At 45.5% G+C, this 15,704-nt stretch overlaps 1 protein-coding gene across 1 annotated transcript in view; it reads right to left on the minus strand.

Annotated features, from left to right (window-relative positions):
• Nucleotides 1-14,979, minus strand: part of ITGA9 (integrin subunit alpha 9) — a 224,514-nt gene extending 209,535 nt beyond the window's left edge. Inside the window, exons 1-4 of the mRNA XM_009273508.1 lie at nt 14,921-14,979; nt 14,717-14,844; nt 13,306-13,412; nt 6,534-6,657 (exon numbers count right to left, since the gene is read on the minus strand). Coding sequence (XP_009271783.1) covers nt 6,534-6,657; nt 13,306-13,412; nt 14,717-14,844; nt 14,921-14,979 — 418 coding nt within the window. The remainder of the gene's footprint in view (nt 1-6,533; nt 6,658-13,305; nt 13,413-14,716; nt 14,845-14,920) is intronic.
• Between the last annotated feature and the right edge of the window lie 725 nt (nt 14,980-15,704).

Raw genomic sequence — 15,704 nt, forward strand, 5'->3', positions numbered from 1 at the left:
CCCCAGTTGAGTCTGCTTTGCCCATATGATGGTAAGGTGAGTGATCTCTCCCTGTCCTTATTTCTACCTACGAGCCTTTTGTTATATTTTCTCTCCCTTGTCCAGCTGAGGAGGGGGAGTGATAGAGCGACTTTGGTGGGCACCTAGTGTCCAGACAGGGTCAACCCACCACATTCACTTTACAGGATATTTTTTTTTTGATGGAGGGCTAGAGGGACTCATGCTGATGCTCAGGGAGCGCAAGCCAGCACCATGCCCTGCCTGAAAAGCCACCCCAGGGCCGAACAGCCATGGCCGACCTGGCCTGCTAGCCAGGCCCCCAGCCTACCACGAGACCACAGCGCCCACCGTCCCTTTAGGCACTAGAGGCTGCAGTCCCTGCTAAATCTTACTCATGACCCAGGCCAGGGCACGGCCTCTTAAAAGCCAAATGGGCCCCTCATCTGGGACTTCAGAAAAGAGGATTTTTGAGAGGAAGCCTTGATGGCTCTCTGTGTCAGGCCCATAACCAACCACTGCAAGTATGCCCCGTTGACAATTTGATGGATTTAAAATGTTGTATTTCCCTATAAAATTGTATTATGTTTGGCTCACGGTTTCTTTAAGCGTCTCCTTCAAAAAACACACAGGTCAATTTGCTTTAAAATAAAAGAGGAAAATTGCCATAGGATATTTAACTTGCACAGTGAAAGGTTTAGGGTCAGGCGAATAACAACATAACCGTGGGGAATGCCTCAGCACGGGATGGGAGGCAAATAAAACTTGTTTCTTATTTTGGACTTTCAAACTTCTTCTCTTATAAACAGGCTTTCCAGCACTTTTGGTTTTGTTTTTTTTTTCACGATTCGGCCACACACAATGGCGGCTTTCCCAGCCATCAGAGCTTTGCCGTAGACTTGGGTGAGGCTTGAACGTCTCCAAACCATCACCCCGCATAACTCCAGACGCCTGCAGGTGCGAGTGATCCCCTGAATTCGGCTGCAAATTAAAAGCAAGGGCATGCAAAACTGTAGGAGGATGGCAGAAGGAATGGTGGCAGCTATTCAAGGGTGGTAGATGGATCCGTAGCTTCATGCAGCTGTGTTTAACAAATATGCAAAATTACTTCATTTCTTAGGATAAACAGAGGATTTTCTTCTGATAAAACAATACATGCACAAAAATTAAACCATTTCTCCAATCAAGTCAAAAACTTGTTGAATTCACAGCATTGTTTTATTAGAATATAATTTTGCCTACTTTAAAAGAAAAAAAAAAAAAAGAGACACCAAATTCAGATCAGGGAGTAACTTGAAACAAAAGCGCCAACATCAGAGGACACAACAGAGCTAATTTTCATCAGCAATATACATATTAGAAAAGGAATAGAAACACATATATTGTTTTCATTGTCAGGCAGTGAAAAATCAATTATTCTTTAAATGAACCAAATTATTATTAACTGCAATGCATAAGGAATGGGAAAGATTGGGTGGTTTAAATGGTTGTGTAATAAACTGACTTGGTATATCAACTGAAGCTCATACTTTCACAGACACTGTTCACGGCTTTCTGTGATGTTCAGTGTTTTTTAAGTCACTTATATTGGCAATACCGTCTGCTCGAACTAATGGCCCTACATTTCACTTAAATAACTAGTTACGTTGTGATTGTAACAGTGAATAGATGGGATTGCAGCATTTCAATTAAATTCAGAGTTTGGATATAACCAGTGCGTCTGTGAACTGAAGAAAAGAAATCAAAACATTTTGACTTGAATAAATACCTGACAATACTTCTCAGGAAAAAAAACAGAGCTTATAGAAGAAGAATAAATGGATTCATTACAGTAGTGTGGCATAACATACAGCAACGATGCAAAGCAATGACTGTCCTTCCTCCCTACAGGTATCAAGACTCCATCTTCTCATTATGGGGTCTGAGCACGTCACAGATACCAATTAACCTCTTTTCCTAACAACTCTGAGAGAGGAAACAGCTTTAGTGACATTTTGGAAGAGGAAACGGAAGCACCCAAAGGCCCAAACACCCCAGATATTGAGGCTATTTGAGCATTTAAAGCTCCACTGACACAGAGCAGCGGTCAGCACCACGTTCTGGGGGGATCCAGACAGAGGCAGTCCTCCCCACGGAGCCAGCAGCCCAGCCCGGATGGACACTGAGCTCCTGGTCTCCAGCATAACCCTTTCAGCACAAAACCACCCCTTCTCATCGGCCCACCTAACTCCCACCTGCATGTGGCTTCCCCCATCCCTTCCCACACGCCAAGTAGGCCTCCTTCCACCCATGGTCACAGCCCAGAGCAGCCCCCCACATGCTGGATTGTCACATCCCAGCCGCACAGATTTCTGCCTCCTCCCTAGAGCACGTCTGCCTCTCCCAAGCAGCGGATGAGCCCAAAAGGCATGAAAACCAAGATTTCTTCTACCTCCCCTCCACTTCAGTGCACATCAGCGACACCTGTCACTCATACGACATTGCCATCCGTCCATCCATCCATCAATGCAGTGAAACGATCAACCAGCAGGAAACCGTGCAGTTACTGTGTCAGCTCACAGCTTTTGCACACCTGAATAGCAACATTTGCATGAGGTTTAGATATTGCATACAGTGGATTTGTTAGTTTCCGCATAGCTCCAGGCAATAACTGCTGTCATGAACAGATCCTTTGTTTTTACACTTCTTTACTGTTCTTTCTCATCTGCCCGCAGACTGCTGTGCTGTGCACCCCCGATTACACAGACTGCATGCCAGTAAAGTAACTGCTGCAGCAACAGCTGATAGCAAAGCAGTAAGATGAGGCTGAGTCTGGAAGAGGTGGCTGCCTCTGCGACTTTGAAGATGTGCCATGAATGAATACATAAAGCAAAAAAGAGAAGAAGATGGTAGTGGTTTGTAGCCATGATGATCTCGGGTTCTAAGAGAAGTAAGGCTGAGGAAGAATGGTACTGGTTTGTAGCCATGATGATCTCAGGTTCTAAGAGAAGTAAGGCTGAGGAAGAAGTAATTGGATAAAAAAATATACAAACAAACAGGATAAGCTGTGATGCGTGATGATTCTGAAGGCAAATGCTCCTCAACTTTTTCTCTGAGCAAACCTGTCTAAAAGTCTCTAAGCAAACTTCAATGCTATAACATAGCATAAGCTCCACAGTGCAATAAAATCCTGTATCTACCATCTTCACAGATGGAAGCAAAGTGGACAGCCATAGTAAACTATCATTTGCACTGGAAGTCTCTTCCTTCCTGACAGTGTTTCACTACACTAGGAAGAAACAGTAGTAATCTTTCTGACCTAGCATTGTGGTATTGGGTTTGCACCACAAAGCAGGGATGTTTTGATGGCTCCCAGAAAACCAAATGTGGTCTGGACCCTGTGGGAAAACTTGCTTATCCCTTTGGAGGCGAGGCACGTGAGCATGTGCTGTTCCCCTTATTTACTAACCAAAGGGTCCATCAGTCTTCCCCACCTCCACCACCAACTCCTACCGCAGAGGAAACCATCCCAGCTCTCCCCATAAGCTGGGCTGCCTCTCACAGTAGACGTGGCCACCCTTCTTTGCAAACTGAATGCATTGGGCGAGGAATGAAGAGGCAGCTTCCTTTTTTTGGAAGGCCATTAAAATGATGGGAAAAATAAACAAGTGAAAGCACTGCCTGGAAGACCGTGGCTTCATACGCCAGCTATACCACAAAGGACATCCAGCTCATATAAACCAGATTAGTTCCTACTCAGAAAGACTGCATTTAACTATTAGGCTTGCTGCTGTTCTCATTAGCTCTCAATCACTTCCAGACTTCTGTCAGCCCTTTCAGGGAAGCCGGACAAGAATAAGATGGATTGAGACTACTATGTTGTTGCACCCCTACCATCCAGTCAGGAAATTTCCATTTCCTCCTTTGTCTTTAATTATTAAGCCTGCTTTATGCGGAGAGAAAACATACCGTATGCATTAAGTACGTCTGTCCCAAGGTCAGACTCCTCTCCCTTTCTGGCACAAGACTTTTGTTATACAAGCTAATAATCCGTCTCGAGGTGCACACACACACGGAGATGGACGGAGACTGATGTGCACTCAACTGGCCTGCACCTTCGCCAATTAGGCGAGAGCCAGCTCTGGTTGTGGACCATAGAGCCGCACCAGCCTCTCACGGGGCTTATCGCTTTAGCTGTGCTAACGAACACGGCTTCTGGAAATGAGGATGCAACTGCCTGCACCCATTCACACACAGCAAGTCCTGGAGAAGGCCGGGACCTCGGCAGGCGAAGGCGCGCTCCCCAGTGCAGGGCTCGCAGCCATGGCTTTGGCAGTGTCCCAGTGACAGCCAAGAGGCTCTCGGTGTAGTGGCACTTCAGCTGCATTACACACCATGTTTATTATCCCTATCAGACTCGCCGCTTCTCCCCTTTGGGCTGTTCCTCAGTGTCAGTGGAGGAGAATTTCTTCTGCTTCCAGAAAGTGAAGGAAAAATGTTACAAGGATGACTGCAATCTTATTTCACAGCAAACCTCAAACAACGAATCCCTCTGCATGATGTGCAACAGCTACCTCTCTCCTTGAGCTTGTCTTACTGAAACCTAAAAGATCCAGGAGTAAACAAATGCAGCCATCCCTTGTGATACTTTGTGATTTCATGTCTGATGGGGGGGGGGAAATCAGTCCCAAACCTCCAATTTTCACTCCATGGAGTGAAATTAAGCCAACATCATACTGCACCAGCCCTGCCAATTTTCCACTGGCTGCTCTGCGTGTACTAGGCCCACACATTTCTATTTTCTAGCAATTCCTGGCAAATATCCTGTCAGATTAGCAGCAGTCTTACTCCAAAGACATGACGCACAGAAAAAACACAAGTGGTTTGTCTCTTCCAGAAACCACCTCCCCGCCACAGCTTCAGGCGGGCTGTCTTTAAGGCGGCGCAGGAGCAGTGGCACAGGCTCAGAGGGAGCCCCGGCAGCGTCCCCGTGCATGCGCGTTGACCATAAAGTTAATATCAGATGATTTGCAGTGCATTACCTCAGTCTGAGGCCTTATCCTGATTTTGCTGACAGGAACAAGGAGGGAGGGGGGGGAAATAAAAAAAAGGACAAATACAGTAGGACAGTGCTCATAACAGGAAGGCTTACTTAGTTTACTTGTATTCTGCTGCACAGCAGCTGGCATGGCTGGGTCCAGAGACTCAAAACCCCCCACGTTTCAAATAATGACCAATTTCAGGGCTGGGAAATGCTCAATGCACGAGTGCGTGCCGTCTCCAGAAGGTGTGTGGGTTTGCAGTGGCAGCTCCCCGAGCAAAGCCCAGAGGGAGGTGAGGAGCTGCCTCAGGAAAAAGAGTGGGCATGGAGCAGACCCAGCTCTGTCACAGAGCCGCTGAGCTGGGACACGGCCGCTCACCAGCAGCAAAGAAACTCGGCGGGACATCCACCACCTTATCCCTCTCTGACTTACTAATGTCAGCAGCAAGCCTGCTGGTGGCTGCTGCCAACTTTGGACAGGGGGGGAAATGAATAAAAGCAAATAAATAAAATCAGAGGTCTTGCCCACACCAAACCCTGCTGCGCCTTGGCCTCCGAACTCCCACGCTTCCTCAGGCTCTTACAGGTGAGAGGGGAAAGAGGATGCCCAGGACAGACAGGAGAAACCAAGAAGGTGCTTCCCCAAAAATGTTTCTCTGAAGGCCAAGAAATCTTAGGAGATACCCCATCTTCTTCCTAATGACACATTCATGCCTCTGATTTAGTTAATTGCTCTTGGCTGAGGAGACACTGTCTTCTGAAGTCTTTAGGAAAGGAAACATGATACAAGAGTCTCACATGCACCAGAGAGCTGGAAAATTAAAACGTTGACACTTGGGATTTGGAGCAGAACCAACAGGCACAGCCACCCGCTGGTCAGAGCTGGAGCCCTCCCTCTCCGTGCACCCCAAACCCAGACCTTCAGAGGATCCAAACAGGGACCAAGACACCTTACGGCACCCAAAACACAGCAGCAGTTTATATTAAACTGCTGCAGAAGTTCCCCAAACTGAGCAAGGTGCTAAGCAGCCCTTTCCCCCACTCTAGTCCTCTGATAAATCACAACATAAAAGTGAAAGTGTTTCCACAAGATGGGCAAATTGGTTCCCAGTTGCAACGTAATTCAGGATTTTTACTCTGTGCCACAGCAAAGCATGAGAGGCCAAGCTCAGATCAATATCTACTGACTATTCACATACGGGAAGAGAGAGCTGCTGTCTCAAAAACACAGCTCAGAAACTTATTATTCCTCTAGTAAAGTGCAACCATGCACAGTAAGTCACAGGACCCATTGTGCTACTCTCCCAACTTCATCCAAAACCCAACCACCACCCCAGCTGTGCCACAAGGCAGCCATATGTTACCAAAAAAAAAAAAAAAAAAAAAAAAAGAAAGAAAAATATCAGTAGCGAGGGTTACTGTGGATGGTTTTGGAAATAAAGGGAAAACACAGCAGCTGTAAAATGAGAGCGCAGCCAGGGAGGTGAGCCCCGCTCCCGGCCCCCACACTCCTTACCTTCGTAGCAGGGCAAGAGCTTCCTCCCATTGGGCTGCAGGTTGGGGGGAATGATGTTGCAGAAGCCGTGGGGCAGGATGTACTCTGTCTCATAGTAGATGTTTTTCCAGCGGTGCGCACATGCCTAAACAGATCATATCACATGCATTATCAACTCAGAGTCACAGAAGAGCCCCCCGACCAAGGCAGAGCACGCATGAACAGGACCTCTCAGCATCGCCTTCCCCCCATGACCCCTTCGTCCTCTCCTTACATCGTTTCTACATACTTACTCTTTCTAGATAAAGTACCTTCTCACTGTTATCTTCTGCAGCTCATGACACTGCCTGACCTGGCAGCTCAGATCTCAGCCTTCACGTGTGCATGACTAGGAAAACAGCAGGTCTCAGAGCAAGACAGAGCCCATGCTGGAGATTTCAAGATGTCTCTCTGTGTATGAATCCTCACAGCCAGTGATGCTTTTGTAACTAAAGATGCACTAGCAGAACCCAGCCAAGCCAGAAAAGGGGGAAAAACAGGAATAAAGACATTGAGAATACACATAAGAGGATCAGAATGGATGCTACGACTCAGAAGGTTACTAAGACCATATTAGAAGGTTATTCCACTAGAGGATGCATGTGTGAGTCAATGGCTTGTCTCACTGGGAAAGGCAGCTTTGTTTATGGTGACAGAAGAGCTGGGCCTTGCTTACTGGTAATGAATTTAAGTGAAAATGCCAGAGATTTTGTGGCAACAAGAGTGGCCACATCAGTCAAGGTGCAGATGAGCTGCAGGTGCCTTTCCCTTCGTAGTGAAGAATAAGATCACCCTGCAAAACCAGAGCTAAACCAGTCTCAGCAGGACACTTACTCAGAACAACTGCCACACACAGGCACACATACAAGCAATGTGGAGCTCGGTTCACACCTTCCCAGAACCCATTTGCTCCAAAAATTAACACTACATTGCTGCCAGACAAACCACAAGTTGCCTGATGCTCAGGAGTTACTTGGAATAAAAGGAAATGAAATACGAAACAGCAAGGGCTTTGAACTTGAGCACATGCCGGGCCGTATCTCCAGCTGGTCTAAGTCACTGAAGTCAGGGTAGATGTGTCAATTTATATCATTTAAGGCTTGGTCCCACGCGAACAGAGCAGCCTCTATGCTACAAATCATCTGCTCCACATACTTTTCCTGGAAACTTTGCATCAGCCCCCTTCACGATCCCCATACGTGACACTATCCTCCCCGGCCGAGACACCCTCTGTCTTCTTCCCTTTGTGCTACCCCACTTTTCTGCCTCAGCACCTCAGAGCTGCCCATGGGAGCACCTCAACTTCATTAAAAAATATATCCCTAAGACAGGCACAGTTGTGTCTCCTATCCAGTAAAGGACCTGGGAAGCGTATCAACCACTGGGAAGCTCAAAATTCAATCCAGCAGTCAACACAGGCCCCATCCCATATACTTAACCCCAGAAAGACGTAAAAGGGTAATACTACACCCATTTTTTTTTAACTGAAACAGAGCAAAACCAATTGTGCAAAAGCCTGCTCTGCTGTTAGCAGTGCTGCATTTGGAGTTTGATATTTATTGCTTTCCTAACTTCCAGTACTCAAGGAGAAGCACGTATGTTCTGAAGATGGCTATCGCAGAGGGATAACAAGGGACTCCGGGGGCCATGGAAAGCTCTGCACTGCACTGTGTGGCACAGGTTGCCACCCGTGACGCGAAGGATGCTTCTGATGGCACTCTGCTCGACAGCCAAATGCATGTGAGGAGTCCTGCAAAAAGAAGCTTTGGGGACTCCCTTATGTGCTTTAAGGAAGCTCACTTATGATTTTAATCCCCATGCACCACTCATTCAAAATTCAACAGCAACAAAAAAACAGCACGTGAAATGCTCGTTTCAGAGTAACCAGAAAATAGTTTCTCTCCTGATGGATCTGAGCTGCAAGCACAAATATACACATGCACAGCCCTTTTAAAGACAGTACCATAAAGACACATACCATTAAAGCAACAGTCAAGTCAACCCCAACTCCGGATATAAACTCAAACGGAAACAGACCAAGAGTATTTTTTAAAATTATGGAAAGATAAATAAAGGATTGTGATATAGTAAATTCCTTGACATTTTATATCTTGGAAACTGCAAGGGACTCACATAAATTAACCTACTAATCTCTCCCAGAGGAGCACAAACGACAGAGTCGGGGAGAGCAGCAGCATTTCATCACAAACAGGAGACTTTGCTCAGGAGTGAGGTGCAGAGGCCAAGAAAGATAGAACAATATAAGAAGAAAAAAAGGAGCTGCTGCATAAGAAGTATGTTTAAAATCAAATGGAGGCTATGGGCTCAGTTTAGCAATTCTGGGCACGCTTACCTAATCTGTTAGGGTTTGGGGGTTTTTTGTTTGTTTGTTTTTAATGACCACTTTTCTGTACCTTCAGCATGCTGTGTAGTCAGGCACACTACAGTTTACTACTGACTGCCTGAGTCTGTGGACAGCTCGTAACCGTAGCTCCAAGAGATGAGCTCCACCTCGGTTATCTCAGCAGGGGCTTTCCCAGACTCCCCCACGCCACAGCTGCAGAATTTGACATTTTCCCAATGGACAGGAGTTCAGCAGCTCCTCTTCCTCCCCAAAACTCATTTTTTTGCAGCGAGGCAACCAGCACATTTGTCTCCCTGCCACGGCAAAGCTCGTCCACAGCTGCTTTTGGTTCTCCTGCCTTCCCAAAAATGTTTAGTTGGGTTACAGTACGCGGTCCCTGCATTATTCAACATTGCTGAGGCAAGGTGATGTGCTATGAAAGGCGGCTACAGCCTTCCTTCTTTGATGGCACACGTCTGAAGAGGTCTTGGGAACAGAGATGAGTCACCTGAATTTGATGCTGTGGAGAGGGGTTTTCTGTGGTTTTTTTTTTCCTAAGGTGATTGCAAACAACTGACAGCTTATACACCCGTTTTTAGATGCAAGCCATGGGTGGGCCCTTGTGCAACGAGGAAGCCATCAGCACGCTTCGGTGCTCAGCAGCTGCTGCCGGGGCACAGGCTCCAGCTCTACCATGGAACAGGGGAGAAAGGATGCAAACCCTTGAAGCAAAATAAAACACTTCTGGGCAAAGCACACGAAGGTCTCTATTGATGGCAGACGCTGCATTACCGCAATATAATGAATAGGCCATTTCAGAACTGCAGCCGCTTTGCTCTTTTGCGTATTGAACGCCAACCACAGGTTTTGCACCATAGGAAAAGCAACACAAGAGACACAGGCTTCACTTCAGAGGCCGAGCGCCCCACCTGAATGCATGGTCCTTATAGAGCCCTCTGCTGACTCCTAAAGTCAGAGTCCAAACAAGGGACTTTTTGAGTGTGCCACTGTCAGACCACTTCTGGTTTGCTCTTCCCTAGGAGGACTTTGGCTTTGCTGCAGTGATGGGTTGTTGGTTTTTTTTTTTTTACAGACACACACACACACAATCATTAAATGTGCCAGTACCAGTAAGGTTGTTGGGTTTTTTTTTACAGACACACACACACAATCATTAAATGTGCCAGTAAGTCAAATACTTAAAATGAAAAATAGCAACACTTGATAAAAAACAGAGTAACAACAGATGTGGCAGATATTTAGGAAGAGCAAGACTGAAGGATGTGGCTTATCTCCAAATCATAATACACTGTCCCCGGTTCCTCTCCCAACAAAAGTAAAAGGAGGACTTTTGCCGTTTCAGTTTGGAAGGAGCTGGCAATCTCAGCTGTATTATTGCAGCACTTAGATTAATGCAAATATTGACTGATAGCATCACATACCTGAGGACAGGAAGCCACTGAACTGCAAACTCAGAGCTTTTTTAGCTAATCTTACTTCTTCATTTGTTTAAATCCTCATTGTTTGATGCTTTTCTATGTAGTCCATCACACAAATACAAAACCCTGGTTCAGTAACATCCTGGCACAATATGGGCTCAAACACAATCCACTTTACCAAACATCAGCTAAAGCCCCCTGCACACTCCTCACCTTCCCCACCACCCCTTTCCACTGAAGCTGGTACTCTTATCGGGCAATTGGGAAAGGCTGATAAGACAGAAATTTAAGGCACTAAGCAGTTTCAAAGCAAAAGCAACAACTCCTTTGTACAATCCACAGTTAAACTGTGGGACTAATTCCTCTAACACAGGACGTCAAGAGCATGAATAGTTCACACGGGTTTAAAAAGTGACTACCATTATTCATGCAAAAAAAAGAAAATCCATCCAGGGCTATTGACCACAAAGATACCACTCTGACTTAAAGGAATCCCTGGAAGAGATGTAGTAAATAGAGCTGTAAATCCTGACAATATAGACTGCACATACTCATAACTATTGGGCCTCGCTCACAGGAGTTAAGCTAGCAATTTTGTTAAAAAGCTAAAATCGGCACATGAGGCTCCGAACACACATTCAGACACGTCTTGTCAGAACACCGGTTTCTCACAGGCGCTTTAAAGACAACTGCATTTTAAAGATATCCTGATCTTTAAAACTAGAAGAGCACATGAATTAAATACCATCTGCTTATGGGAAAGTCACGAATCTTTTTCATTAAAAAGGTATCTATCTCAAAACAGAGAGTAACAATGCCCTGAAACAGCCAGGTATTTTCCATCCACGAAGGAATCCATATGCCTTCATTCCAGGCTCTGCCTACGCACAGATGTCCACAGATGTTTAATTAGTAGTTTAAAAGTGCTTTGGTGATAAATATCTCACTGAAATCAATGAGAATTAGACATTTAAACATCCTCGAGCATCCGGACGTGATCTACTTGGTGAGGGCAGTATAATCTCATCAGAGGGCTGGTTTAGGACTTCCTTAAATCAGCATAACTTGTGGAGACATTTTACCAGCTTAAGCTGCACCAGAATAAGCCCACCACCAGCTGTGCATTTTACTTCAGCTACATTTTGCTTTTAACCTGCGTTATGTCTGAAATTTCTATCCCCTCAGCCCCAGTCTAAGCCCTCACAGACTGCCCATGTCTCTCGCCCTTGTAGCCTCCCCTCAGCCAGTGAGCAGCCAGCCCCAGCTTTGGTAGTTGCCCAGCATTTTTCCCCACCGGCTTTCCATTCCTTTGCTACTTCTGTCTAGGGAGATGACACCTAAGCATCAGCTACAACCCGTTCCCCTTTGAACCAAAATACACGAAACCATTATTCTTAAGATACCGTTTTTACAAAAATTTCTCAGCATTGCCTAAAAAAAGTGCATGCGCTAGCTTCTGAAAATGGGACAAGAATTTGTCTAGTTCAGACTGATGACTAGAAAATGGAGAGGACGCTGTGTCTCGAGATAGTGTTATCCCGATCAGTGAAATTTACTCCTCAGTTGTCATGCAGGACTCTGAGCACACATACAGATCAGGATATCCCTTGAAAACATGAATTGCTTACACTAGCATGAATGCCTCAATTTCGTGCTCTGCTGCACATGTTTACAGTGTATTTTACTTATGCCCCTCTTCTTCCCCTCCTCCTCTAGTGCTGAACACATTTAAAACATCCAAGAAAAGTAAAGCATCAGCCAGCCCCTGTAGCACTGGCAAGCTGTACACCAAAAGAGACAATCAGATAAAATACCACAGTACTATTGCAGAAAGACATAAAAACCACCTGCCCCCACCACGGGGAAGTTGGTGTGCAAGGACTTGGGTCGTAAGCATTTGGTCTCTAAGTGCATATTAAGAAAAACGTCTTTGAGTGAAGCAGCTTTGTCCACTTGCCTTACACAGGCAGTTGGCACAGGAATCATTGTATGAGATCTTTCTCACTAGCAGCTTTGTAACAGTTTGGTGCCATGTACCAGGGCAATCCCCTATCTCATTGGAAAGATGGGGTCATACTGCAAGTTTCCAACTCCCAAACAGCGGTGTTCAGAAGTAGATTGTTGTCAGGGTTACTCTGATACAAGCTTGAAATTTGCCTGCCACATATACTATGCACAACATTTTGTTGCAATTTTTTTTATTTCAGTTATCATTCCTGCAGACAGACTCACTCCAGTAGACAGTCAGAACCCAACCACGGATGTAAACACAGACAGCTATCGATCGTAATATACCCATGTGTTTTAGAAAGGTTTTTGCCCAGGTCTCTTGACGATTATTTTTTTCCCAACACAGGAAATGTTGTTTTGCAAAGATAAATTCCACATCCTAAGGATCACATCTGCTCTCCTTGACCTGTCTGTTTGCACCATAACCATATCAAAGACAACAAGGCCACCCACACACAACTAAGTCGTCTCTACTCTCAACTCTTCTGCCTTGTTAATGGAAAATTAATATACATAAAGAAAAAATATTGCCACAAAGACTCATCTTTCTTACATTTTTCATGGTAAGTTCTGACACACAATACATATGCTCAGGGAAAATGGATGCATACATATTCCCTACATAAACACAGGCAAATGACAAAAAGAACAAACTAGCAGGTACCTCCCAGACAAAGTTCTATTTATCCTGTTCAAAGATTTAATCCCTCAGATTTAGGAGGAAGCCCTTGGGTGACACAAGTCAGGTGTGACGGCTTTGAAGTCCTCCCTCTATAAATAAAGCTTTCTGGCTGGGGCTCACTTTTCCTTCCGCTTGAAGGAAGGGACTACGGCAGAATTTGCTGCCCGTAAAGCTGGACTCCGTCAGTCACTGCCGAACCCATTAATCCTGACGTGTTTAGCATTAGAGTCAGACAGCAGCAATGGTTTTAATGAGATCAAAGAAAAAAAGCGGACTTACCAGCACACTTCCACCAGCCTTCGGCTGTCTAGCCAGGCTCACGCCCATCCATTCGTCATCTCTGTCTTCTTTGCAGGTCTTTCCGCAGAGCGTGCCCCGAGAATTGCCTACAGAAAGAGGGGAAGGCAGCAAAGCAAGGCAATGAGTTTTAAATGCCCACCAAAGAATCCCTACAAGAAAAGAGATTGCCCATCAAACATCTGCCTGACAGTGCTTTTCTTTTCCCTTTCATCCTGATTTATTAGTTCTCGTATGCATTAATCAGGGCGATGCTCTCACTCTTGCTAGGCATCACACAAATACATAGTAGAGGACAGACCCTGTCCCAAACAGCCAGCAGCTATTACAGCATGTCCACAGCTCTACTTGCATAAACCATCCAACTGAAGTCAATGGGAGAGACATGAGATTGCCTACAGAATGCAATCAAAGCAAAAATTACTCTTGAAAATGAGATCTGGGGCACTTAAAAAAAATTGAGGCCTAAATCTTTAGTCCTGTCAGGCAGTATTCACAAATCCACAAGAGACAGTTTACATTACAGTAGCAGGACAAATCAAACTTAGCCAAAACACTGTTTTAACACATGTAAGCTTCATAAAAATAAATTCTACTTGACTCAGTCATGAAAAGAGGAACAATACTAACAATACTAACTATTCTATGATAACATGCCTTTTTTATAGGCAGAGAAAGCAATAACACGCGTGTCACCAAGAAAACCAAAATATTAAAAGGCTTCAGTTTTCTCCATCAGAATCCAGCACGAGGTTTGAGACCAGAGCCTTACTTTAGGACTCCACCTTCCCCCGACTCAGACAGCACGTCAGAGAAACCAAAGCTGATCCTGATCACGTGCAATAGCATGGCTCTCACTGAGAAACTTATTTCCTTTAGCACAAGAAGCAAACCCAAGGAATGATTTGCTGCGCTACAAGGGAACCCACAGATCGCCACGTTGCTAATAACACCGCACATCACGGGCCCACCACCGCACCGCCTGGGGTCATCCCATGCACCCTTATTTCAGCACGGCCTGGAGTAGGCAGCAGCACTCCCAACCACTCACATACCCACCGACATGCTGCAAAGTCACGCTGAAGCAGGTGGAGAAAAGACAGCGGCTTAGGGTAAGCAGGCAAAACCCCACCTTTGCCTGGGTACTCGCTGGAGAGAACAAGCAGGGCCACTGGGAGGACACCAGCACCAGGCGGGATGCTATTTCATAATGCTGAAGAGAATATGACACCTTTGCTACCAGTGCTCAAAATCCGTCAGGAGAGGCTGACGAATCCCTCTCAGTGTCTTGGGGCCTCTTTGAAGCTGTCAGGAGGATTGCTAGCCATTTGGGGTATGGGTTTTTTTTTTTTGGTTCGCCCCCTTCTCCCCCCCAGGCATCGTAACTACCTACCTCGACCCATATCCAGTTCTGTGCATCTTCTGTCAGGATTGGTATGGACTCGACATTTAAACACTGCTCCTGGGGACTGAACAGAGGTGCTGTATTTAGATTCTGCCTTGGGAGCACCAACCAAGATCCTGGAAACCAAAAGCAAAGTAACAAGTAATTAATTTCAGGAGAAAAGAAAAAAAAAAAAATAACAGCAAGGTTCACATTGCCAGAGCTTCCTCAGCAAAAGGACTTTCTCCAGCAACCTTGTAAAATGATGACATTGACTCACAAACTGAAACCACCACACACAGTAAAGGCATTTTTCCCCAGTGAAGCAACAAATACTTTAACAAGTTAAATTTCCATTAAGACTGTAACACATTTAAAGCGCACACACACACACACCCATCCCCCCCCCAAAAGCATTTAGGAAAGTATTAGGACAGACAACAGCAGCTGCATCCATTTTTCCTCAGTTTTAACTACATCCCTATCAATCCAAGAACCCATAAGAGCTAATACATACAACCACGAGAGGATGAAATCTGAACCTGCGTGCTTGCCAGCCAGCCAAAGATTAATAAGCTTGTTTAGAAAGTTGAGGCACCCCATTCTCAAAACGCTTTATGTAACTACAGCTTTAAAAAACAACAACAAAAACACCCAACCAACAACACAGGAGCAAATCTCTTCCACAATGCGTTGCTATCGACCAACATTTATCACTAAGGCTGCAAAGACTATACCTGGGCTATTTATCCCACATGAGAGCTAGTGTCTCCGGGAAGCACCAATGCACAAGCTCTGGCCATAGGCTTCCTTAACATACCCTTGAAAGATGATGAGCACTTTTTCATAGAATCATAGAATAGTTTGGGTTAGAAGGGACCTCTAAAGGTCATCTAGTCCAACCCCCCTGCCGTGGGCAGGGACATCTTCAACTAGATCAGGTTGCTCAGAGCCCCGTCCAGCCTGACCTGGAATGTTTCCAGGGATGGGGCATCCA

This window comes from Aptenodytes forsteri, unplaced genomic scaffold (genome assembly GCF_000699145.1).
Source record: "Aptenodytes forsteri isolate BGI_AS27 unplaced genomic scaffold, ASM69914v1 Scaffold270, whole genome shotgun sequence".
Taxonomy (NCBI): Eukaryota; Metazoa; Chordata; class Aves; order Sphenisciformes; family Spheniscidae; genus Aptenodytes; species Aptenodytes forsteri.